The sequence below is a fragment of the Patagioenas fasciata genome, chromosome 15 (assembly GCF_037038585.1).
Source record: "Patagioenas fasciata isolate bPatFas1 chromosome 15, bPatFas1.hap1, whole genome shotgun sequence".
NCBI lineage: Eukaryota > Metazoa > Chordata > Aves > Columbiformes > Columbidae > Patagioenas > Patagioenas fasciata.
The window spans coordinates 8,952,893-8,978,549 of NC_092534.1; the positions used below are offsets into that span (position 1 = coordinate 8,952,893).

A 25,657-nucleotide genomic window follows, 5' to 3' on the forward strand; every position below is an offset into this window, starting at 1 on the left:
CGTCTTGATGGATTTTGGGGCCGTGTTGTATCCAAAGCTAAAGAACATGTGTTCTTCCTTTATGCCTAGCTTCTGGCATCCTTTTAAAGCTAATCTTTGGGACAGGAGATGAGGTTTGGAGCTGACTGTTTTCTGCGCAAGCTGAAGCTAATCTTTTCTGAATTAGGCAGAGAAAAACAGTCATCCTTTGTTTTGGAATGGCATTGGATGAGGTAGCAGGAGGAAGGGGAAGTTATGCTGGTATTAAGGGGAGTTACATATGTAGCATGACTACAGAAAACTTCTCCTTCAGCAGAAAGCCTTGGCCTGTGAGTCACGGTTGCTAGAAAGACTGTTTGATTCCTAATTCACCCACTATTTTGACACTGAGTCACAACTGGGTGGGTGTGCAGGTAGGAAACAGAAGCACCAGCAATACACACCGGGACTTGCGCACGGAGAAGGGGAAGGAAGTGATTTCAGACAGCGGATGTGAATTTTAACAGCTTCTAATAAAAGCGGTGGCTGGTAAGAGGGTGATTTCTGAATGGAGGGTTGTCCTGGTTTGCCCTTCTCAGGCTGCTCCTGCCTATGCACGACAGCCCTGGGCATGAGGGGCATTTCTTGCTTTGCTCATGGAGCAAATGCTGCTCCACAGCTGGGACTGGGTTTTGAGGGGGACCTGCCAGGCTCAAGGGGGCTATGGGAATGTTGTCTGCCCTGCTAAGGACTGTCAAGTTATCAAGCGGCATTGGCATCGCCTGCCTTTGGAGGTGAAGGGAAGGGGCTTTGTGTGCCTCAAGGAGATGTTGAGCTGAATGGTGCATGGGGAGCCCATGAGGATGGGGGGCAGAACAGGGGGGAGCAGGGAGGAGATGCCATTGTGATTTGGAGGGGTCTGAGCACAGGAGTATACTCTGTCCATCACCCTGCTGGTGTGCTCGGCACCCTGGTGCAGGAGGCTGAGCAGGGGAGGACCTGTCCCACAAACAGCCACCTGTCCTTGGATGCTGAGGGGCTTCCTAAAAGTGACCAGCCTTGACCTGGCCCCCATGCAGGGGTGGGAAATCAGAGACAGCAGTGATGTTCCCAGCCTGGCACCCTCCTGCGGGGAGGCTCAGTGAGTGGGTTATCTCCTTCAAACCCCTTGCTGGGGGAACAGCCAGGAGAGGGCTGTTCCTGAGAGAGCATCCAGCTGATGTTCTCCTGCAGGAGCTGGGCTGAGATCACAGGATCACAGAGATGGGGATCCTGAAGAGCTGGAGAGGAAAGGAAAGGGGTTGGGTTGACAAAGGAGACTTTTTCTAGATCAAGGAAGAAACATTTTAAAGAGGAAAGAAAAAAGTTGAGACTTCTGATTAGAATACTTCAAATGGGAAGACCAGAATACTTTCTTTAATAACTAAAAAATTGGGGCTTTTTGTTTAAAAATTCTGTGCTCTTCTCCTGTAGGAATAGCTGGCAATTATACAAATTTATGCAATATATTTTTAGTTTGCATTTTTTGATGGGAAAGAATGCAGGTGGGAATAAGCAGCTCCTCCTTGTTAGCTGGGTATGGCAGCTGCTTTGGTGTGGGAGGAGCGGAGCAGAGCCCCAGCCCTCACTCCCCTGCCCAGGGCAACGTCTTGGGTGCCTGCACCGCTACCCAGAGCACCCATGGGCTTCCATGGGTCTTTGGTGTTTGGAAGCCACCAGAGCTGGTGTTCATTCCCATCTAATGCTCCAGGACTGCTGCTGCCTGCTATGTGTGCAGAATTCAGCTGACCACCTCTGTTAAGTCTTTTTTTTGTCTGCAAATCCCTGTTTGTGGAAAAACTGGAAAGCTTTATTTTTCTGTTGCTTTAGAGAACAAATAGCTAAAATTTAGGACTGTGTCCTGATGCATGTTATAGAAGTCTCCAGAGACACACCCCTGAGGCTGCAAGGGGCTGTCAGCTGGAGCAATAGAAACTCACAGGTTATTTATTCCTACGACCTTGATGGCCTTCCAAAGGCATAAAAACCGTATCACGTTTGTAAGCATGAGCAACAGAGGCTGTTCTTATCTCGAAGGTTTGGTGCTCAGGAAATTCCCTGTGTGGTGTTGGCTGGGCTGCTGGCGGTTTATCCTCCCGCGCTCTCTGGTGCGGTGGCCGCAGCCTCCTCCTGCACAAAATGCCCAGCAGCTGGTAGGAGAATATTATTGGGGAACGCATGGGGAAAATACATCCTGTGACTGAAGCATAAAAACACTTCTTATTAACAGTGTTATTAACCCCTTGTGGTGCTGTTTGATTAGGTATAAGTGGCTGTGCAGGGGAGGAAAGGAGAGTGCAGCCCCAGCGCTGGGCTGCAGAGAGAAAAGGAACTAGAGAAGTGAGTTTTCCACAGGTGTGTGTTGATTCATCCCCCCAGTGTGTACTGCAAGGCTCTGAAGCAAGCAGCTGTGCTGGCTTTTAATGTTTGTCTTTTCCAGAGAGAGGTGGGAAGATCCAGAGCTTATTCAGTCTGAGGATTTTAGGGGCTGTTTTTCATCCTGAGAGGCAGCGGCAGGTATGTGCTCAACCTGGCAGAACTCGTCTGCCATCCTCTGCGGGTGCTGAGCTGGAATTGCTCACAGCCAGCCTGGCAGCTCAAGCTGTGCCTGTGCTTTTGCTTAGAAACGAGATGCTTTTGGGCTTTGCATCCTGTGGGATGGACCCGCAGCCCAGTCCCACAGGGTGGTTTCTTGCTCTTGGTGCTGGTGGCGTTTTGCAGCGAGGCCCTGGGGCTCGCTGGGACAAGACCTGAGTCTGTCCTGGAGGAAACCCACACCTGGCTGCTCCTGCCTGGCCTCTGCACTTCTGCAGCTGGGGCTGCTCCTCTGAGCCTGGCAGCTGATCAACACCCTACTGCGAAGACCCGGGTTTGCTTCCTTTCTGCTGTTCTTGGGCTGTTTGCTCCTCACTTGTTTTTCATCAGACAGATAAAACCCATTAACTCCCCAGCCTGGAAGGGCAAAGGCAAGCGCCTCCATGAGCAGCCGTCAGAGAGAGCCCTGCCTGTGCTGAAAGCTCTGCTGCCAGCTCCTTGCTGCATTGATTGCTCCTTCACTGAAAACAGTGTTTTTAAGGGATGTTACTGTGAAATGTTGGAAGTGTAAAAATCTGTCTTGTTGAATGGGCTTGTTGACCATCTGACTATGGTGCTGACCTGCCTCCCTTGCTACTGACGTTCTGATGCTTCAGGGGAAAACGAAAACCAGCCTAAGGCTCTGGATGGAAGGTGGTGCCCAGGAGGGTTTAAAACAACGATATTCTCTCCAGGCCTATGATTTTTTTTTTTTTTTTTTTAACAAAACATATGAAATAATTATTTTTGTTGGGGCTTGTAGTCAGAGATTGGCCAGCCTTGCCACTGGTGGCCTCAAGTGCTGGAAAACTTGGTCACACTGCAGAAATTATAGGATTTAAAACAAAGCGGCCCCGACAGACATCTCAAGTGTCTTTTATGCTTTCTGTGCTGGAGCATGCAGAATTCACACCTGATGTGTCTCGCTGTGTTTGTCAGGAGCAGCAGTGTCCTTTCCAAGATGGTCTCCGCGGCTTTTTGTCTCCTCCGTCGTGTAGCTTGGATTTGGAAACAACAGGGGAGACCAGCCCTGTGTCATGAGACTGGGAGCAGGATCAGGAGTCTGGCTGTGGAGCTGGGGCTGTGTTGTGCTGGGGGGGCAGCAGCAGATGAACATTGTGTTTCTGGTCCTGCATTGGTGATTTTGTGCCGGTGCAGGGCTGGTGAGAGAAGGGCGGTGGGTGCTGGAGGTGGCTGCAGTGCTGGGCATCCTGCCCTCCCCGAAATGTGTTTACAAATGCAAAGGAGGCAGTTTTTAATCTTACAAGTTATCCAGCCTTTGAAAATTTGAGCCAAGATGCTTGTCTTCCGTATTACTTATGCTTCATTAGCTTTTGTCTCTGAAATTTTTCAAGTGCAAACAGAAGATGAGTAATTGCCACAAAAGAAAAGCGGGAGCCAGGGCGCAGCTCTGTGGTTCTGTGTCTTGCGAACCTGGGAAGTGGGAGGCTTTTGCTCTGTGCCAGCCTTTAGTCAGGTCACATCTCACCCCTTCTCATCTCTCCTTTTCCCCACCTTCAAATATCAGTATATGGTTAACAATGGTGCGGAACTGAAAGCTTTGTCATTTAAAGCAAGGAACTGCATTACTTTGGGCCAGTTTGTCCTCTGATTTAATGTGCCTGTTGCAGAGTGGCTGTGTCCCAAACACACTTTGTCCCTCACCTTTGCTGGGGCTGGCCATGTTTCTGAGTCATTGGTGTGTCCCTGGGGGTCGCATCCTGCTTGTGAGCTGAGTTTCTGTGTGCAAGATCTGTAGGTGAGCTTCCTAATTAATCTAAAATATCCTTCTTACTAAAGTGGGGAGTGCAGTCTAGGCGCTCTTTCTCTTGGAGAGTGATCTGTGAGCCTCCTGTGTTCCCTGTGGAGCATCCCGAATGCCTGTGGCCATCCCCTCGGCTTTGCAGGTGCCTGGAAGGCAGAGCCTGGCTATGGGCATGGGGACGCTGAGGCATTTGCGACACTGGTCCCTGAGGATGCAGGTCACGCTCTCGAGCTGCCGGGAGAGAGGATGCTCGTCTGCTCTGCTGTTGAGCTGGGATTCACGTGTTCACCTTTGTCTGCTCTCTTTCTCCATTTATCACAGAGAAGTCTGTGAGCAGGATAAGTGTTCACACAGTGTGTTTCTGTTTCTTTCCCTGGCCCGGGGGACTCTGTCTTTGGACTTCTGGTTTTGTTGCAAGTCCAGCAGCTCTGGGCAGAGCACCTCTGCCAGAGCCCTCCTGAGAGCTCAGTGCCAGCTTCACCCATTAACAGCGTGCAGGTGGGCAAGAGGGTGCCCAGGGCTCGTCTCCCCTGGGGGATGTGGAGGGGATGGTCTGGTGGCATTGCGGGGACAGAGCGTGTCTGTGTGCTGGTGTCTGGTCAGGGCAGGGTGACTGATGGCGAGGACCCCTGTGGTGTGTGTGTGAGCTGGGGACTGGGGAGAGCTCCCCGCTGGCTGGGGATTTGGTTCAATGCCTGCAATGGAGACAGAAAAAAAAAGTTATTTTAACAAAGAAACCCGAATACTTTGAATAAATGAATGGCAGTGTCTGGCCCTCACATATTTCCTTTTCCCTTTTTAACAATTGCATTTAAGCAAATGTTGAAAGGGAAGTGTTGCTGTAAGACAAAGCCATGATGCTTGGGTGCAGAACTGCTGATGTGAAGTGTGTTTCCCTGGAGCTGTGTGTAGCTTGGCTGGCCGGGGCGGCTTTGCCTGTTGACCTGTTTGGACGGATGGGATGGTGTTGGTGGTGCCAGCAGGGTGGCAGTCGGTCTCCAGGGCTGGGTCCTGGGGCACATCTGGACTTCAGGGGGCAGCAGGCACGGGATGGTCCTTCTCCAAGTAGCTCTTCTCAAGTATTTTGCTGAGGCCCTCACTGTGATTCCTGGCCTGTGGTGTGTGCAACCTCCTTTCCTGCCCCTTCCAGCAGCCCCTGGAGCCTGTGTGTCTCATCCTAATTGAAACGCAGTTTTGCAGGGACAGAAGCAATTATTTCCCTGGTGCTGGGTGGTGTTTTGTTCAGTGCTTGGGCAATGGCCCCTGCTGGAGAGATGCACTTCAAGTTAGAGACATGACAGGAGAGGAAGCTTTTGCAAACCAGCTGGTGGAAATCATGGTATTTACCAGCTCACAGCTGAGCTTGGGAAGGTATTTTTATAGCTTCACATGGTTTGTATGTTGTGTGTTTTTATTTTATTTTTTTTTTCTCAACTTGCTATCTGAATGCTGTTTTGGTTTTTGTTTTGCTTTGAAACTGTTTCACAGCCAGATAAAAGATACTCTGTTTTCAGCTCTCATCCTCTGCTCTTCTGCTCCTGTTACCTTTTAACAGCACAAAGACGATTTCTTGGAGGCTTGGCTTGAATTGGGAAGAGGGAGATACTGCACAGCTGAACTCCTCCTGCACAGGGGACACCAGCTGTGCTCTGTGCAGGCAGCAGAAGGGGTTGCTGCTGCCTCCTCTTTGTTCGCAGAAGTAACCAAGCATGGTTGTGTGGTCCACAGCGCAGACCTAGGACTGTCTGAACTTCTTGTGCTCCAGGGATGTTCTTGGGAGCAGGGGGGGACACGGCAGCCGGTGGGACAGGACAGTGTGTGGCGCTCAGCTGTCCCGTGCAGCGATGCTCAGGCTTCTCTGTTAAACTGGTTACCTTCCTTGGTGGAGTTGGCTGCTCCTCTCTGCTGCTAAAAACATGGCTCTGCACGATGGGGGGGTCCTGCCTCAAGGAAGTGATGGATTGTCACTGCATGTGACACAAGAACTGGTGTGTGTCTGTGGCTTCTGTGTTGACTGCTGGATAGTTAGCTCAGGTGTGTATACAGGGCAGTGAGGAAAGAAGATTTTCTGTTTAGATGGTTTTTTCGATGTGAAAGGAAGATTTATTGGTGATTTTCATTGGCTTTGTGATTCATAGGGTCACTGGAAAAGTACCAGTGACTCATGGGTTTGTTAACAGTTGATAAGGTTTTCAGAGCAAATGATGGTGATTTGAACACATGTGGCTCTGTGAAGGCTGCCCTCTTCCTAAATCCTTGGGCTCTGTTTTTTGAGGCTCCTTCTCTAGGCTTCCCCACTGCTGTGCCATCTTCTTAAACTTCACTCCCTGCTCTCTGTGGGGCCTTGGTGCTGCTTTAGGCTTTGGACCATATGGATTTGCATTCTGGAGGCTGCTGTTGCCTTGTGCTTCTGTCCAGAAACGGTTCCTAAGACTCTTGCAGCCTCCTCTGCCTCACCCGTGCTCCTGAGAGGAGTGCCCTGGGTGCACCGTGGCTCCCCTGGGTGTGCTGGGGTGTCTGAGATCCCGCTCTGCTCCTGGCTCCTTCCTGCAGCAGTCGGCTGTGCCCCAGCGCAGACAGAAATTGGGGCAGGGCACTGCTGGGAAGCCCCCTCCTGCCAGACCTGGAGATTCTGACCTGGGGGCTCTTTGGGATACATGTTGTAACCCACGCCTGTCACCTCACGCCCAGCTGGGTCTCTGCAAGCTGTTTCAGGGACTAGATGTGGAGTGTTTTCCTTGTTTGGTTTTTTGTATGTTTTGTTTAATTTTATTTTATTTTTGCAACCATTGCTTTTGGTAAGAGGCTGTGCCGGTTCAGGATGCAGAGGAGCTGCATGCTGCCTTTGCCCTCCTTCCCAAGTGCAGGTGCATCTACCCTTGCCTCGGTACCAAAAGAGGGTTGTGGTGGGTAATTGTTCCTCCTGGCTTGTAGCATCTCTCGTTTTCCTGAATCCAGCTGAAACCTTTGAGTTTTTAAGGTCAGGTTGCTAAGTTACACCTCCTTGGAGGAGCCGGCTGAGCAGGCAGGAGCAGCTGGTGGCTGTGAAGATCTGGGAGCAGTGTCCCTTTGCAATAACCAGGCTCTCCTGCCCCTCTCCCTGCCATCCTCTGCCAGTCCCAGGCTAATCTCAGTACCTCATTCAGCTGTTCTTCCCCAGATCTTCAGCTTTAAAAGTTTCCTTTGCTTGGCAGATTTAGTGACCTAATTGAGCGTATAGAGGAGCCACCAGCAACTGAAATGCTGTGCTGTCCCACAGGAGGAGGAGCAGCCATTTGGCTTCTGCGTCTTTCTTTTTAAATCCTTATTTGCCCTTTGGGGCTGTGAGCTCTTTGGGGTATATGTTATCCCTCTTGGAGCTTGGAAATAGCCTCATGTGTTGGGATGTATGTCTGTCACCAAGCCATAGCACTGGAGCAAGGTCTGGAGCAGCTGCTGCCCTGTTTCTCTGCCACTCTCCCTCTTCAGCCTTGCTCCTTGTCTTATCGTCCTTCTCTCCTTCCCATTTTCCAAAGCAGTCTGGCTCTGGGAAGACTGGGGAGAGCTGGATTAGCACCGTGTGCACTTGGGTTTGTCCAAGGGCTTCTCCCTTGCTAGGAACAAGGCATCTGCAGAGGGTCACCATCCTCAGGCATGTCGAGGAGGTGAGTGGGAGGTTTCTCCCTTACTTCCATGGGAAATCATGTAAATCAGTAAGACTTATTTGGGTCCTTTTTCAGTTGTGTGAGAAGGGAGTTTAGGGTTATTTTTCCTTCCTGCTTGCTATCTCTGTTATGTTACTGAATTTCTGCTGTAGCTTGCGTGGTGAGTCCTCCATCCTTCCTCTGAGTAAGGTGGAGATTCTGTCCCCTCTCTTTCAAAATAAGATGAAAATAAACTTTCAGACTGGGCTGGGAAAGTTCCCTCTGGAGAGCAACTTCTCCCATATCAAAATAAGCAGGAGGACAGACTGGGGGATGTGCAGTTGCTTGCAGGAGGGATGCAGGATCTGGCTTTTCTTCATGTAACTTGCATTAGGCTTTTTTTCTGTCCCTCCCTTCCCTTTATCTCTGCTCAGCCCTTCCCTTCTCCTTCCCTGGGGTGTTGGAGAAGCCATTGAGTTAAGGACATCACCATGGGGAAGGTGCTGGACACAGCACATATTTTGAGATGTGCTCTGTCTTTTTTTTTTTTTTTTTGCCTTGTCACAGTGGCTTTTTTAATTTGTCAGTCTGTTTGCTTTCAGTAAAAGAGCCTGGGGAAGCAGCACTCGTGTCCCCTGGGTGTCACGGGCTGTGCCTTGGGTGGGGGATGCTGGAGCAGGCTGCTGGGCTTGCACCCTGCCTGGAGCAACCAGCTTGTCCCCAGGGCTGGTGGCAGGGGACCTGGCCCTGGGGACTGTTCTCACTTTTCTGCATCTGCTCGCAGACTGGGAGCGATGGAGCTGTCACTGGGCTCCAGCCTGAGCTCTCACATGCAGCCAGAAGGATTTTTCCTCCCTTGTCAAGACTTGATTATGTGCTCTTTTCTACCAAAATGCTGAACAGCAGCTAAATATAGGCTGTAGCAGCGTTGATTATGGCATTTCTAATGGAACTTTACACTCCACCAGGGATCTTTACTAATGGGATGTGGCACTGTTGATACCGCCTGGCTGCGGAGCCTGCTCGGGACGGGTGTGTGGATGCAGATGTGACTTCACCAGGGGCAGACATCAGGTTCTGGCTGGCAGTTGCTGCCAAGGCCTCTGGAGTTCTATATGAGATGGTAGATCCAGGGATCCCAACTTGGGGCATTCAAGTTCTGTTTTCAGATAGAAACAGGTTTCTGGTTGCTTTGCTCTTTCTGATATAAATCATTGTCTGCAGCCACATGATACAAAAATGGCTTTTCTAAGGGTGTGAAATCTTCCCATACCCCTCTGTGATTTGTGTGAGTGGCACTGTAGGCACAAAGGGATGTTAGCACTTAAAATGCTAATGCTGTTCAGCAGGTGATGGAGCTATATGCAGGTGTGTTTAAAAGCACTGAGATTTACACACAAGAGAAAAGGGAATGTTTTGAACTCTGGCAGAGCCCAGGACTCATTTATGCGGCACAGGAATGCGCTAAGTTACATCCCTGTTTTCTTGTGCTAGTGAAATGTGTTACAGTGAGAGGTACATGCGTTTTACTGAAATAGAAACAACTCAGGATGCTAATTCTGGTTTAGTGTCTCCTGGCATAGCTTGTTTTCACTTTGATGCAAGTGAAGCTGGGGCTTAGGGCGGGTGGGATGGTGCTGTGTGCCTGGTGATACCTTGCCGGGGCAGTGCTGTCCCTGCAGCTATCCCTGTCCCCAGGGCACTCAGTGACAGCTCTGTGGAACCTGGGAATGGAGGGCAAATGTGATTAACACAGAAATTAATTTCTGAACCTAAATGTTGAAATGTGCTCCCCATTCCTCCTCCAATGGATGCATTGTTTAGGGTGTGGATAAGAAGCCCCAGTGGTGAGCGCAGGGGCTGCCCAGTGGCCCTGGCTCCTGCCTGTCCGTGTCCATGTGTCTGATGCATCCCTGTCCTATGGAAGCCCTGCATGGGGCCGCAGCTCTGCCCCAGCCCCTGTGTCACTGCTCACCTGTGAGTTACATTGGATGCCCACACCAGTCAGGAGCTGCTGTTGCATTTGTGAAGGGAGTGAAAAACGATCATAATAAATGTAGTGGTGACAGGCAAGCGCTGAGGGTCAGAAGCTTTTGTGTGATAGACTCTCCCCCTGTGACCTTGAGGACCAGCTTAATGGAAATAGGATAAAATTTAGTGCTGTTACGTGCAGGGAGGCAGAGTGCTTGCCCTGCCATCCACACCAGGAGCTCAGCTCTGAGCAATGATCTGGGACAGGTCTGAGCTGGAGGGAGGGCAAGTGAGGGATGTGGAAATGGCTATGGGGAGTGAAAGATCATTTTGTGAGAGGAGGCTGGAAGAACTTGCCTTAATCAGTCTAGAAAAATGCAGGCTGAAAGGGGCTGTGACTGCAGTGTAATGGAAATTAATCATGGAAGCAAACACCAGAGAGGGGGAATAATTATTTAAGCTAAAGTTTAAGATTGGTGCAAGAACAAATGAGCATAAATCAGCTAAGAACTGAGTTTTGGATGGAAATTTGAAGGTTTTGTACCATTCAGTATGAGATCTGGGAACATCCTTGTGCGAGGAGGGGCCCTCTGCCAAGGCCCTATGGGTTGTGCTGGGGAGCTTGGTTGGGCTCGGCTGTGGGCTCTGTGACAGTGGGGACAGGGCTGGACAGCCCTGGGTCATCCCAGCCTGCAGCCTTGGCACAGGGCCATCCCGCCACATCTCACACCATGGCGGTGTAGGACATTTGTTCCTCTCTAGAACGTTTCTGGGATCTTTGCAGAATGGCATGGACCAGTTTCATTTCTGAGGATGGCACCTCAGGACCATCTTTTGAGGGACACTGTGGGGTGAAGCAGGAGAAGGGGGACCTGCTTTCGTGCCCCACTGCAAGGCTTGGCACACTCTGGGGTTTTGAAGAAGACGTGCTGCTAGCACATGTGTGGGCATCTTGGACACCCCTGCAGCTTCTGAGCCGCATCATCGGACTCAGTTGAGTTTTGACCCCATAGAGACCTTGAACTTGTGTTTCTATACGTTGCTTGACACCTTCATGAACTCCATAGTGCCTGCTGTGTGAGTCTGTCTTGGTATTGTCTGGACCTTCCTTACAGACCATGTCCCTGCGACCCCTGTGTGACTTGATTTCCACCACAAGAAGCTTTCTGCTGTCTCAGATTGATGCTCTGTGCTAACTGGGGGTTTTAACTCTTAAGCGGAGTTTGTATCACTTCAGTCTTGAACCTTCTGGTTTGTTTATTCTGATTCTAATTATCTGTGAGTCTTGAGGTGAGATGGGTGCTAGAATGCTTCATATGCTGTTTATACTGATTGTGGCTTGCAGCTCAAGATGCAAATCCTAATTAAATACACTAGCAAAGGGAGAAGGCTTTACTGAAATATAGCAGCTAGCGAAGGCTGCAGTGTGGTGTTGGGAAGGACTGTATGTTCTCAGTCCAGTGGCAGAAGGGCCCTACCTTGAAGAAGCCATTCCGCCGGCTGAAAGGGGCATGCCCTTTGTTTTCTCCCCTCAAGGTCTCTGGACAGAAAGCCGCAGCGGCCGCTCCTGGGGAAGTCCCGGACGCTGCCCAGCATCCCGCAGTCCCCGGTCCTGAGCAGGCTTCCCCTCCTCGACTCAGCGGCATACAGGGAGGAGATGCCGGAGCAGAAGCCCTACAAGAAGCACTCGTCCTCTGACCACCAGAAAGGCTGCACGGTCCCTTCTGCCGGTGAGTGCCGTAGTGCTGGGGTGAGCTTCCAGCCCAGGGGATGTGTGAAAGCCAGGGGATGTGTGAAATCCTAGCAAAGCTTTCCAGCTTCTCCAGGGACACAAATATAAAAATAAATGCAACCTCACCCTGTGTGGAGTTTATTCTGCTCCAAAACCAGCCCTTCATGATGAGGGGAAGACCTGTGGGCAAGGTTGTGTAGCTGACTCCTGGGAATGCAAGGGACTGGGATGCTTGTGATTAGGTAGGTAATGGCAGGTGACTCCATCGCTTGGATTCAAGGACAGCTTGTGAGGTTCTGTGAGCCCTCAGGACTTCTTGTGTCATGGTTTGCAAGGACAGACCTGAATCAATGGTGGGGATCTGCCTCCGAGTAGAGGGCAGAACAAAGTGCTTTGCGGGACCTGTGGCTGAGAGAGCATCCACTGGGAAGGACACAGCGTCCAGGGCACCTGGCAGCACCCGGCAGGTCCCTGGTTGCTGTGCTGGTACTTCCAGGGAGCTGTGCTGGAGGCAGAGGGAGAGAGTGGGGGCTGGTGTAAGACCGTAGGATGAAGTCCCAGCGTGAGTCAGACCCACTGCAAACCTCATCACCTTCTGCTGCAAAAGCCTCATCTTGTGTGAGTGCAGATGTGCAGCAGGGAACAGCCAAACCCTGTGCATAGCCCTCCCTGCACAGCACGTGTAGGGAAGAGCTCTGGTTGCATGCAGCAAGTATTTAGGATGTTGCTGTATTCATGGCTGGAATGTTTCCAGGATGCCAAGAAGAGGAGTATGACAACTCTCGTGGGTTAGAAGGCTCCCTCCACAGCCAGAGCCTTGGATGAATGAATGAGGAGTTGTTTTCTGTCCAAATACTCCCAGGCTGTTTTCCCAGTTCCTTGATACTCAGGAACTGCTAATTAGCTCCTCATTGAGGCTATCAGCATGCTATCATGAAGGTGGGAGAAAAATGTTTTTCCGAACATTGCCTGGTTATGTATGAGTCTCTTGGTTTTGGCAGCATTTAACTGTAACACAGTACTAAATTTGTCTTAGCCCTGGGACAGCAAGTGGTGGCCTCCAGCAGTGCAGGTCTGGCCTCACTTGTGGAGATGTAGCAGCTCTCACGTTGCAGGGGCTGCGCTGCCGGCGGGGAGTGACATCTGGACAGCAGGACAAGAGCTGAGCAGCACATGGCACAGAAGGTTAATGAGCCTCGGTGTGCTGACGAGGAAAGCGGGCTTCCCACAAGTGCTTATGAATGAGAGCTGGGCTGCAGAGTGCTGTGAGGGAGAGAAGATCCTTAAAGAACTTGTGAATTTGCTTTGAGCAGGTGCTGCTGCTCCCCGTTCGAGGTGGGGGACATGTGGCCAAGGCCACCTTGGAAGGAGGCTTGTCTGCAGGGGTGCAAGGCTTTGGCAGGAGCAGGGCTGTTGGTGGAAGAAATGTGAAGCTCATCTCCATGGAGAGATCACCGCTCTGTGGGGAAGAACCTAGGCTCTGGCTTCTCACTGTTCTTGTGGCCACCAGCAGAGGAGTTGCCAAGCAAGGCAGAAGCAGCTGTTGTTTTCTGCATGGATGAGATGTGACATCCTCATCTGACCTCTGGGTTGTGTTTCCTGGTCTTCTGCATTGTGTCCTGTGGTCCAGTGTGGCTGCCCTGGAGGAGGAGAGTGCCCAGTCACTCTGTGGGAGTTCACAGGAGGTTGTTCTGCTGTGGCATCACAGCTCCTGGGCAGGTCCTTGTGCTGGCACTAAGGTGCCTGATGGGGAACCAGGGACAGCCAGGAGAGCTGAGCCTGTGGCTGCTGAGGTTCCCAAACCCTCTCCTTCTCTCAGAAACAACCTTCTTGTGTAGCAAGCCAGCTACCTGGCTGGGCTGGTGAATGAATCTGGGTTTCCTGTTGGTCTGGTTTTGCTGTACCCCTCCAGGTAACCTGCAACAGGTGATGGTGGGGTCAGCTGGGACAGGCTTTGAGCTCTCCATCACTCTTATGGAGATGTTCCTTTTCCCCATGTTTCCTGTAGCAGAGACTCAGACTTGGATTCCAGGAATTCTACTAGAATAATTTGCAAGGTACTGTGTAGGGCAGCTTGAGTTGGTGCCTCCTGAAGAGAGACCATCAGCAGAAAGAAGCTTGGACAATTGCACCCCCACAATCCAAGCCCCCACCATCCTGTGTCCCTTCAGGCCAACTGCAAAATTAGAGCCTGGGGTCTCCCTGTTCTTCATGGAATCTCTTCATTTTTGTCAGGTGGGCCGTCAAAATTCTGACCTTCTGTTGCTATTTTACACTCACAGCTGGAGAAAAAAAGTTCTTGGTAATAGCCAAAACATTCTTCTGTTAGACACAGTTCTGGTCCTTTCCTTATCTCCAAGGACGCAGCTCCCCTTATCTTCCAGCTTGAAGACTCTGAGGCCTTTTTTACTTAACGAAGCAGAAAGTTCAAAGGTTCACAGCTTGTAGAAGTTATGCTAAGCAAACTTACTTATGCTAAGTGATTTCTACAGAAGCAGTTTCTAAACAAGTTCTGTAAGAAGCGGTATACCCAATAATTTGGTGAACTATGGCAGTCTGTTCCCTAACCCTTCACTCCCTCGCCTGGAGCAGTATTCCTGGGTTAATGCAAAACTCCTGGTGGCCACGAGCCTGGGTTGTAGTGAGGGGGTGCAAGAGCAAACAGAGCTTGGTCAAACGGGAGCAGGGGCAGCTCCTGCCTTGTCCAAACCATTACTCGTTTGGTGTCATGTTTTGTAGTGTCCCGAGTGGCTTCACACATACTGGTAGCACAGAGAAATGAGCTGCCTTTGGCATGTCCTTCCTTCTGTGCCCCTGTGAAGTTTTAGGGATAGGACTGAGCCATTTTTTGTTGCATTCTTCCCTCTGCAGTAGGCAGGGGCTTCTTCTCAGCCTGTGGTTGCCTGCAGCTCTTACCTGCCCAGCCTGCACAGGGAGGTTGCTGTATGTGTTTTGCATGCCTGACCCCATGCAGTTCCCTCTGCCTTGCACCTGGAAGGAGCAGACCATGGAGCTTTCCACCTGCCTCTTCTTTCCCTTGTCTGTTGTGCGGCATGCTGGGCTCTTCTGAAACTGTCTCTGTGCCCCGCTGTGAAGCAGCTAACTGGTAGCACAATTGGTGCGAGTTTATTGGGAATTATGCCCATGGAAAGAAAAGAAGCTGAAAGGAAGCAGCTGGATTTTAGCTTAGACCAGGACCCTGGGATTAATTCCCCTAATACTCACAGGGATGTTTTAGGTGGGCTGCCACTGCATCTGGGTGAGCATTGATCTGGTATCTCCGTTGAACGTAGCATGAGTGTACAGCCTACTGCTAAAACAGCTTTGCTTGCAGAGGTGCCTGCCCTGTGTGTTCAGCTGAGTGGTGATGCTGGTCCTCTGCTCCTCTCCCTGGTGACGCGCTGTTTGACAAGAGGAAGACTCCTGGCTCCGAGACTTCAGCTTGATGCCTGAACAATGCGTTACCCACCTGAGCAAGAGGAACAGAAGGGCCTTTTACACCAGCTCGTGCATTGGTGTTGGTGCCGAAGAAAACTGTCTGTGTTACTTGCAGTGGCTGAGTGATCGGCCTGTCCATGCTGAGACGGGAACTACTGGTGTGGCAGCTGGTCTCTGTCCTTGCTGTCCCCTCTGTCCTTTGGTGCATGTCCTCCCCAACACTTCAGAAAGAAGATTTATTTTGCAGCAATTGCTATTGCCAAACCCAAGAAGACACTTTATCTTTTAGATGTGTTGATGTTGTTGGGCATTGCTCTGGGTGATAGAGAGATGAGCAGCTTCAAGGCAGAAGAACATAAGGATGGTTGGCCTCCAGCCTGTGACCTTGCTCCTGTCCTTAGCATTTTCTCTCCAGGGACGACTTGGTCTTTCCCTTCTGGCTGTTTTGGGCTTGATCATTGGTTTACTTGCTTGGTGAAAACCAGAAACAAGCTTCTTTAGCCTGCAGAAAAGCTTTTTGGGGTAGACAAGGTCCTGGCTGCCTCTGTGGTGACTCCCTGTGGAGGGACTGTAGCCCTTCTGCCCAAGCAAGGGAGAGGTTTGGAGGGGATCACCTCCAGGGCAGGCAGGGGAGCCTCTCTGCTCCTGCTCCAGGACTGTGCTGAAGGATGCAGCTGCCTGTAGCCCCTTGGAGAGAAGAAGGACCAAGGGCAGCAAAATCCATGGGAAATGAGGATCAGTGAGACCAGGTGTGGCCTTGTTGGTCTGTAAGGCTTTGAACCACAACTCCTTTGTCCTCAGGAGAGGTGTCCCACTTAGAGGAGTGTGTGTGGTGGGTGGCCGTCCTTTCCCTTGTACCCTGGTAGCTGGGCTATGATCAGCACACAGCCTTGGCCTTCCCTCACCCAGAGCAGCGGTGGCTGTGTCTGGACATGGGGCTGGGAAGGGACAGCCTTGGGGACAAAAGCTGGTGCAGGAGGTGGCTGAGCCATTGCAGACGAGCACTGGGGCTGGCTTCTCCTTCCACGTGTGATTTTCCTGCATGTTGGGTGGATCTCCGCCCGGGCTCAGTGCCTGTGTTGCGAAGTTTCCTGCTGTGTCCCCGGAGCGATGCTATCTTGTGGTGGCAGTCTGGATCTGGGCTCCGATTGATGTGTTTGTGCCTTGAATAATCACAGCTTTCAAACAGCAGTTCCTGCGTTGTATGAGTTGACATTTGGAGAGGAGCAGCAGCAGCTTATTAAATTGAAAGTAGGGGTGGAAAAAAAAGAAAGATGTGATGCTAGGTAGTGCTGTGCTCCAGGTTGCCTCTTTGTTTGCATTTTTAGGCTCTCTGCCTTTCTCTTCTTCCCTCCGGTTCTCTCAGTTCTACTGGTTTCCATTTAGCATCTTCAGATTGACTGTCAGGACTTTGAACTCAGGGAGCTGTCTGTACACCTTAAAAAGCTCAAGGAGCTTGGGGAAGAGATGCTTTGAGATGCAGAAGATGGAGCAGCTGGTTGCTGCTCTGAGGCTGCAGTGGCTTGTAGTCCAGCCTCTCGTCATATTCAGTGTAAAACCCACAGCCTTGCTGGATAAACTAGGCTTCACTCACTTTGTGGCTGGGTTTTACCTCAAGGCCTTTATTTGCCTTAAGCTCTGGAAGAATTCTGCTCCTCAGCCCTGGCATAGCAGGGTTGTGGTCATTCCTGCCTGAAGATGCCAGGTTTTTCAGAGACCAGAGAGAGATGTTGTTGTTTTGGGAAGAGACTGCAGGAGACGAAGAGTTTCTGAGGACAATTGTGAGATACCCTTTGGGGCTGCAATGGCTAATAATTGATCATTTTTACAAGAATTGAGCAAGAGAGTTTTATTATTTATTTGCTGTGGCTATTAAGAAGTGATTTTGGTTGGGGGGCAGGAGTCAGGGCAAACTCCAGATGTAAAGATGAGATTGGCAACGAAGAGCTCGTGGCGTCCAAGCTGCTTGAAAAAGAGCAGAGCGGTGATATTATGGAGACATTTCCTATTGTGCTTTGTTATTTTCCCTTTTGTTGCAATGAAATATGGTCAGTCCTACTCCGGGAGCTCCAGCTCTGTGTGATGCTGACTGTCTTCTGCTGCCGCCACGTTCTCCACATCAATGAGATTTTGTCTGCGGGCGCCCCAGCCCCGCAGCGCGGCGTCAGATGGTGCTGCTGGCGAGGGGCTGTGCGGAGCTCGGGGAGAACCGAGGTCTGGTTTCTGTCCTTGGTTTGGCTGTTGATTTGCTTTTGGCTGTGCCAAAAAGAGTTTTCTGGAGGAGGAGATGGTAGTAAATCCTTTTGCAATCCGCAACGTTTGCGGTGTCTCAGTTTTCCCACTCACAAAGCGAGATTTATTATTGCTAGCAAGTATAGAGCAGGTGAATACCTGCAGGAGAGATACTTGATACAGGCATGTAGCATTAATGCCAGCAGCAAGAACTGTGTGTGATTCTGGTGGCAGGATTTTTATTCCTTTAAAAAAAAAAAAGAAAAAACCCAAAACATTTTCTTTTAATGTGGAATGTCTTATTTGACTTAGAGTAATGAAGAATGAGTGAAATTCTTTATTTCCTTATAAATGGCCCTTTTAAATGGAATAACGCTATTGAAGTTAAACAGCAGGAGGTTTTTAAGTATTAGGATTTTGGTCTACTAATTATTTTGAGTAATGATATGTATATTGCAGTAGTGCCTGGAGACCCTGACTCTGGCCAAGTCTTTGCTCAGCTGTATTTCACTGATTCCTGCCAGGAAGATGTTGGGGCTGTGGGTACATGAGGCTGGACAGGGTGGGAGCATGGCCAAGGGGCACCGAGGAGCTTGTGGCAGGGATGTTCCCTCTGACCCCTGCAGGGGGTGAGTTCTGCAGCCCCCACACCCCATGGCGTGCTGGTGGGTGTGGGATGGGCAGAGGGGCTCCCACTGGGCAGCCACAGTGGTGGGCTGGAGGGGTAGGACCTGGGCTGTGGCTCTGATGGGGTGGCTTGTCCTTCTGCTCCCCAGGGGAGGCCTGGCGGCTGGAGGACGACTGCACGGACCCCCCCAGGGACCCCCAGCTCAGCACGGCGGTGGAGGATGCCCCATTCAGCTACTTCCGCACCCGCTCCTTCTACATGAGGAAGAGCCTGTCGGTGGACAACCACCTGGGCACCCTCAGTTATGCTGTGCACCCGTCGGAGACGAAGGCCGAGCGAGTCAAGACCAAGCTGCGGCGCCAGTTCGTGAGTATTGGGGCGTCTGGCCCTCCTGTTTTCATGTGTGCGCGGCTTCCCAAAAACACTGTCTCAGAGCTATTTTTATGTTCAGCATTACCAAAACAACAGAAAAAGAGGCTGCTTCAGCCTGGCGGAGCAGATGGCAGCAGCAGCTCGAGTTTGCCCGCATCGCGGCAGAGCCCCTGCAGGTCTCTCCTGGTGGGTTCTGGCTCCCGGTGTCCCGCTGAGCTGCTGCTGGTGTGGGGGTGGCTGTGGCTCTGCCGGGGGATGCGCAGGGCGAGTGCCTTGTCTCTGCTTGCTGCTGCCTGAAGTATGAAACAAAGTTGAAAGTAGGAAATTAGTTTTCCTGTTCTCTGCCTCACCTGCATAAGCAACTGGGGTTGAGGTTTTGCAGATGGATGCAGTGTGGGGATGGGGTGAGCAAGGAGCAAGTGCTGAGACCCTGGTGCGGCTCAGCCCTTTCTGGCCCTTCAGAGCATGCTGGTGATGGGACAGCATGGACATGTCAGGGCTGCACCACAGCTGTGGGAGACTCTGATCAATGTTTAATGGGCTTTGCCTCTTCTCTTTCCCAGAGACACCCGATACAGGGTTTCATATGGCCTTTCTCCTGCCTTGTTACCGGCCTCAGGGTTGTAATGAGGGCTCGGGTGTCCCTGTGCTGAAAAGCACTTGGTGTTGTTTGGAAATGGGTGAGAACGTCAGTACAATGGAAGCAAAGGGGGGAGTGGGTACCTGTGCATCCCAAAGTGCCACTGAGAGCTGCTGGCTGAGGCAGCGGTGCTCGCCCTGCTTCGGAAAGGTGCATCTTTTGAGTCCCCCTGAAGTCGCTACCTTTCCTCTAGCCCGTGGAAGACACTGATCTCCCTGCCAGGTGGTACAGACTGCTGCTCCTTCTGCTGTCCTCTGGGCTGTGTTACTGCTGTGCAGTGTAGTTTTGGGGGCTTGTGCTCTCTGCTTGTGCTCAGACCATCAAAAACAGCTACTCATTTTCTCCCTGTGGAGGACAGTTCTGGCCTTGGCAGTGTGTGGATGCTTTCCTGTGCACAGCAGCAGTAGATGCACTTCAGGTTGAGTCTGGGGGAGCTGGTCCGACTCCGGTGCTGCCAGCGTCACCTGTGAACCATCTCTGGGAGCTGCTGCGTCTGGCTTGGGAAGCCTGTGAAAACCTCAGAGATGGAGATGAGCAGAAGTGGGATGGGACGTCTGATGAGCGGCTGAAAAGTGTTAGAGATTTTTAAGATGAAGCGATCCTGCTGTGGGGTAAGGCATGTGTTTCTGCTTTATCTGTCTCTCAGCCTGGATCTGCAGCCCCGGGCTGTGCCTGGGAGGGAGAAGAGGTTGCTGAGATGCTGGGGACTGTTCCTCTTTTGGAGATGGGTCTTTGTGGGATCTGTCACCCACAAGCCTCCCTTCTGCAGCAGAGATGGGCACAAGAGGCATGGAAGGACTTGGGCTCTCAGCACAACCAACATCCCAAAGAGGTGGGATCTCCACATCCCCATGGGGCAGCCTGCTGCCTCTGCTCAGCACAGTGCTGGCAGCAGTCTGTGCTGCCTGCAGCTGGTTTGCTTTGGCCTTTCACTTTACAAGGTTTTGGGGACCTTTAGCTTTCCTTGTTGTACCCATGGAGCTGATATATGTCCATCAAGGGACAGAGTGTGATTTTTGGTAGGGTGTTAATTTTTTGTTTCCTTTCCTATGTCATTTCTGGTGTGTTTCAACAGCTAGAAGCTGTCATATTAGGCTTGGCTGTGTGCTGTGATGTTGTGAGACCTGCTGAGAAAAAACAGATTCATCCCACCTGTAAAGGACATCAGCAGGGCCCTTCAGTGGAGGTGTGGGAGGCTGAGCTGGCGTCTTGTTTGCCATGGCTCAACCTGGGTATGGGACCAGTATTCCCCACACAGCTAGAGAATCTGGTTTTTAAGTTAAAAGTAAAGGGTCCTGCCAGCATGGGGAAGTTATTTCCAAGAACAGGTAGCTAGTGCTTGGGCTCTGTGTCCTCCTGAGGTGTGGTAATTACTTTCCATGTCTGTGCTGGAGGCATTGCAGTTTCCCCTGGGTTTGTGTTGTGTCCTGGGCTGCTGTGCGAAGCCTGCTCTGCCGAGCCCTGGCTCTGGGCATGGCTGGTGGAGAAACTGGTGCCAGGTGAGAGCTGCTCTCCCTGTGCACAGCAGAGCATTTACAGGAGAGAATATGATTTGCCTTTTCTGCAGTGGCTCATCTGGGACCTTTTAGGAAAGTCCATATTTAAAGCTTGATTCATTTTTCCGGGCTGTTGCACTTACCCAGCTTGTAACATTAGATTTCTGGCTTTGCTCTTTCTGTGCTGACAGTCTGAGCTGCCTTTGCCTTATGATGTGGCTGCTCGGCTTTCTATTTTGGGACTTGCTGAGAGAGGGGAGAGGCTCCTGATGGAGGGGGGCAGCCAGGACCCCAGCCTGGATGGAGATGGGGCAGAGCTGTTGCCTCTGTGCATCCTGTGGCATGCAGCTGTCCCACATCCATTTGATTAAGCTCTCTGCCTAATGAAGGCTTTATGTTGATCATGGATATCTAAGCTTCTCCGAGAGAGAATTTATTGTAGCTCATCCAAAAACATTTGGGGCTTGCCTCCTCGTGCCCCCCGGCCATAGCATGCTGGAGGGCTGCTGGTGTTGCTGAGGCATCTTTCTCCTTCTCTGCTGCTGCAGAGGCAGCACCTGCAAATCCTGCTCAAGCCCCGTTCCTCAGGAGCGGCTGCTGGAGGCAAGCACGTCTGCCTTCTTCCGAGAGTGCGGTGGAGGGCAGGTTTCCCCCAGCCACGGAGCTGGTTGCATATGTCCGTGGTCCAACTGCTGGCATATGATGGTTCTGCACGTACAGATTACTTGAATTTGCATAATTTGAATTTTAAATGAATTCCCATTTTTGTGATTGTCAGAATGAGTTTTCTTTCTAATAAGCCTTTCCTTTTAGCTGCTCTGAGGCTTGTGATGTTGGTGACATTTCTGCCTTTGAGAAAGAGGAGCATTTGATTGCTTTTGACATCTGTCTCTCACACAGATCCCCTGCCTTGCACCAGTGGGTCTGGCACATCCATGCTGTGAGAGAGGCTGAGGCTGTGCTCTGAGACCTTGCTTTAGGTCATTCAGTGATGGACGAGGGACTTTTTTAGGTTTTGTGTCCAGCTGGCTCAGCACCGTCTCCAAGATGGGCAGTGAGGAGCAGGGATGGGACGTTCTGCTGTGTCCATTGTCTGGGAGGAGGAAGAGAATGACGATAGCTGTGTTACAAGCTGTGATGAAATTTCTTGTCTTCACAGGAGCCCTGATCATTAAAGGCAGAATTAATCCTATTAAACTCAGTATTAGCCTTATGGAGCATTAAAGGAGGTTGCTCAGGACTGAGTCACTGTCTGTGATGACTGCTAGGACAGTCAGTGCAGATTACAGCAGGGCTCTGGGTGAGTTTGTACTCTTCTTTTTCCCCTTGGGATTTTGAAGTACTGTGTATTCAGGCTGGTTGTTCTGGTGTTGCCCCCTGATGTGATGTCGAAAGAAAACCTGTTAAAGTGAGTGCACAGATCCTGCACAGAGGAGGGGCCAGCGGTGTCCGGGGTCCTGGTGTGCTGGCTGGTGGGTCATTAGTTTGATTTGCAGCAGGTCTCTATCCTGACCCCTCTGCTTGTCTGAAATGAAATGCTGGTTTTTGCGCATCGCAGGAGAGTTACGTGGGTTGTGCAGGTGAGGTGGAGGAGAGCAGCGGTTGGCATTGCTGTGCCACAGCAGCCGGTGCAGCTCTGCCGTCCTGATGCTGCCACACCATCCTGATGTTCTGCTCGCTTTAGTTCCTGCATGTTCCAAGTAGATGAGACTCAGGGTTGTGTTGTGTACCTGGCTGTGTTCTCAGGCACAGATTTTTTTTTCTATTGTTATTTTTTGTATGGTATTTTTTCCAGGCAGTCATTCTGTTATGAAATGTGTGTGCCCTACAGGAAAAAGTCAGAGCCCTGTTTGTCTTGAACTCTACAGATGAGTTGAGCGGAGATAATCCTCACCTTACAACACCAGCCATGAAGCAGAAAAGACTAACTGGAATAGTAGAGCTTCGGAAAAGGGGGCAGCGAGGAGAGGAGCTTGCTTTGTGGCAGAAACCTGATCAAATCTGGTACTTGAAGTTGTTATACTAGAATGAGACAGGTACCAGCAGTTTGACATGTACCCTTCCAGGTTTTCCTGTTCCTGTGGATGACCAGTCCAGAAACTCCTCCTGTTCCTGATGGTCACTGCAGTGATGTTGGGGGAGCTGGAGCGCCTGGGTCTGTGCCTCTCCTCAGAGCAGCACCAGTCCAAGGGGTGTGGATATCCTGGTGTGGGTTATCAGTGCTAGGTGAGCCAGGCAGAGCCAGGAGAACAGTTACTGCTTAGTGGGGCTCATCCCTGCATTATCCTGATGCTTTGGCTTTGTTCCTAAGTGTGGAGGGACTTAGAGTGTCTGTTGGGTGCAGTCTGCTGTCTCCTGTACGCAGCTAGTGCTGGAGGCTCTGGTGTGATGCTCATGGTGACAGCAAAGCAGGCTCAACCCTGCTGTAACTGCACTGATGCCAATGAAATCACACCAGTTTTCCGCCGCTGCTGCAAAACCACTCTCATACCTGATTTCAGAACATGTTAACAAACAGCCAGTTGATGCTTGTTTGTGCCCTAGAGTTCAGTGTAACAACAACAACAAGAACAAGATTAGAGGCTGGAGCTAGAGAAGAAGCAGGTCCTCTGTGTTTCATAAAGAGGTGGAGTAAAGTGATGAGTGTTGTACTGGATCTACGCACATGCTACCCTCAGTTTTGCAAAGCACAATTGCAGTGACTGTCTTAAGGAGGTAAAGGCAAAGGTAGATGAAGGATGCACACTGTGTATCATCCAATTGTGCCCAATTCTACCTTGGCAAATTGCTCACTTAATGACTATCGTTCATTGATAAGTAGTTAAAAACAAACAAAAATCAACTGAAAAATAATTTGCCACTTGAGCCAGATAGGAGCTTACTCACAGGAGAGCAGGCAGCAGAGCAGTCCCTGGAGCAGGCACCGAGTGGGAGAGGCCGCCTGTGAATCACTCAGTTTTGTAAATTAGCGCGGGAGTGAACTGACGTAGTAATACTCCAAACCAAAACGTACTCAGCTTATTTCTTTGGTGAGCGTGGTTTTAATTGCAACAGCGGCTTGCAGTGTCCCAGCAAATGCTTCATGATGCCTGTAAGTAAAAGCAGCGACAGGTTGGGAAAGAGTAGAGTGTGCTGTCTGCTCTGAGCTCAGCTGTCTCTCTGCCATTAGAATGGGGGAAAATCTCCCAGTGCAGTTGAAGTATTTATTTTGTGCCTTGGATATTTAATATCAAATTTTAGTTGCTCTGATGCTTATGAATGCAAATGCCTTGGAGACCTTGGCTGAGACAGGCATGAGATGGGCAAATAATTACCTTTTTTCCCCCGTGTCTGCTGCTTCTGCAGCATGTACTGGTGTTCTGCGTGTTGAAACCTCCTGTCCAGCCCTTCCTCACTCTTCTGACTTTGGCACGTGGACCACTTGGGGCTCAGGACTTGGCAGCCAGACCGTCCCTCTTTGTGCAGTAACATTTTTCACGTGGACGGAGGTTTATTCTGTGTTTCCTCTCCAACCCTTAGCCTTCCCCAGGGCTTTCCTTGCAGTGTTGGGCACCTTCATCCAAATCTGGACATTAGTTGGACCCCTTAGAGGTGTTGCTGTAGCACACAGAGAGGATGACTGTATGGGGAAGGGATGGAGGGATGCAGCCCCACTCAGCGTTCACCCCAAATCTCCTTCCTTGGCATTGGATGCATGAAAGGATGGGTCTGGACACACCGGGATGTTTTACTGTGTGCTGAACGCCTCTGGAGATGGGGCGGTGGGTGCGGAGGTGCCCTGCTACACCGCAGGGATCTTGATTCCCTCAAAGGGGATTCTGGTTGGGAAGGGGGAATTTTTCTTAATGTCAGCCAACGTGCCATGTTGTTTGTCTGCTTATGGGGGAATCTGGAGGTGCCTTTCGGTGAGATGTATAAAGGTGTGTTTTGTCTATTTTAAATGTCCAAAATGCAGGTCATTCCAAGTCTCTTTTTTTGTGGAGTGACGTCTATCTGTATGAACATCAGACTGATATTGCCAGTATTCCCGAACCATGCTCGGCTTCTATTTTGTGTTTACCTTCCTAACCTTCTCATCCTTCCTGTGTTCAATGGGGAATGTGTGTGTGAGAACAGCAAAAAGAAAATTAAATCCAAGTATTGCCCAAAGCCAGATGGCCAGAAACACTGACAACCTGCTGGGACAGTGCTGGGCTGCAGTGCTTGTAGAGTTGATTCTACAGAGCTCCATGAACTTGTGTAGTTCCTGACCCTGCCCCAGCTTTGTGTGGTTTCCAGTTTCCTTTTGGGGACTGTGACTTTGTGGCTGTGTTTCCCAGCACGCTGCCTCTGCCGGGTGTGTGGGCAGCTGGGATGGGGCTGCGATGTTTGCCTGGTGGCAGCTCAGCCCTGTCCTTGGCTCCAGACAAGGGTGAGCCCGTGTGTGTTTACTCGCCCGCCTGCCTCTGCCACAGGGCTGGGCAAAGGTGTGCAGGCTTACAGCGTGGGGAAGGCACTTGTGACCTCTCAAATGGAAGGAGCAGGAGTTCTGGTGTAGGATTTTTTTTTTTTCCTAGTTCTGTGAAGGGAAATTACTCAGTAATTCATCTCTTAATCCTGTTCTCTGATATTTATTTAGTATTAAATACAGGACAAAACACATGGCATTTAAAAATCACCTGGAGGAAGCCTTTCCTGTCTGTTTTAAGCAGTTTGAGACATGCTGATGGGCAGTTTTTCAGGGCTTTGAGAACACAGCCTCTGACAGTGCCTTAAAATAGGCAGTAGCTGTGCACCCTGTGTTTGAATCTGGAAGGTGTTTATCACCAAGAGACAGGCTTCGCTTTTGACTTGAATACTGTCATTTTGCAGGTTACGTACTAGTGCAGACTAGATGTTGTTTTCCCAGGGCTCTTACAAGAGAGGATGCAAGCTGGCTTTGGTCCTGCCTTGGGCCTGTCCAAATAGCTGATGCAAGCTACTAGGAAATATCCTCTAGATTAAAAATAGAATTAAATTAAAATTAAAATCCACTGTGGTTTCACTGCACACCCACGGTGTTTGCTCCCTCTGCTGGCTTTGCTTTGGGAAGGAGCAGCCGGGGTTCAGCGTGCATAGGGCCATGGGGATGCTGGTGGGGGCAAGGCTGGCTGGAAGGTGGTAGAGAGAGCATCTGATGAGCTGGTGGAGAGAAAAGCAGTGAGTTTCCA

General features: G+C 50.7%; 1 protein-coding gene across 8 annotated transcripts in view; it reads left to right on the forward strand.

Moving 5' to 3' along the window:
* The window catches only part of LOC136108889 (ankyrin repeat and fibronectin type-III domain-containing protein 1-like), a 223,922-nt gene that overhangs the window by 52,145 nt on the left and 146,120 nt on the right, over positions 1-25,657 (forward strand). For 5 of the 8 annotated variants that reach the window (XM_071815078.1, XM_065851094.2, XM_071815074.1 and 2 more), the window contains 2 exons: positions 11,467-11,660; positions 18,109-18,326. In XM_071815078.1, the coding sequence (XP_071671179.1) occupies positions 11,588-11,660; positions 18,109-18,326 (291 nt within the window). In that variant the 5' untranslated portion in view covers positions 11,467-11,587. The remainder of the gene's footprint in view (positions 1-11,466; positions 11,661-18,108; positions 18,327-25,657) is intronic. The other 3 variants (XM_071815076.1, XM_071815075.1, XM_071815077.1) reach the window with 1 other exon arrangement.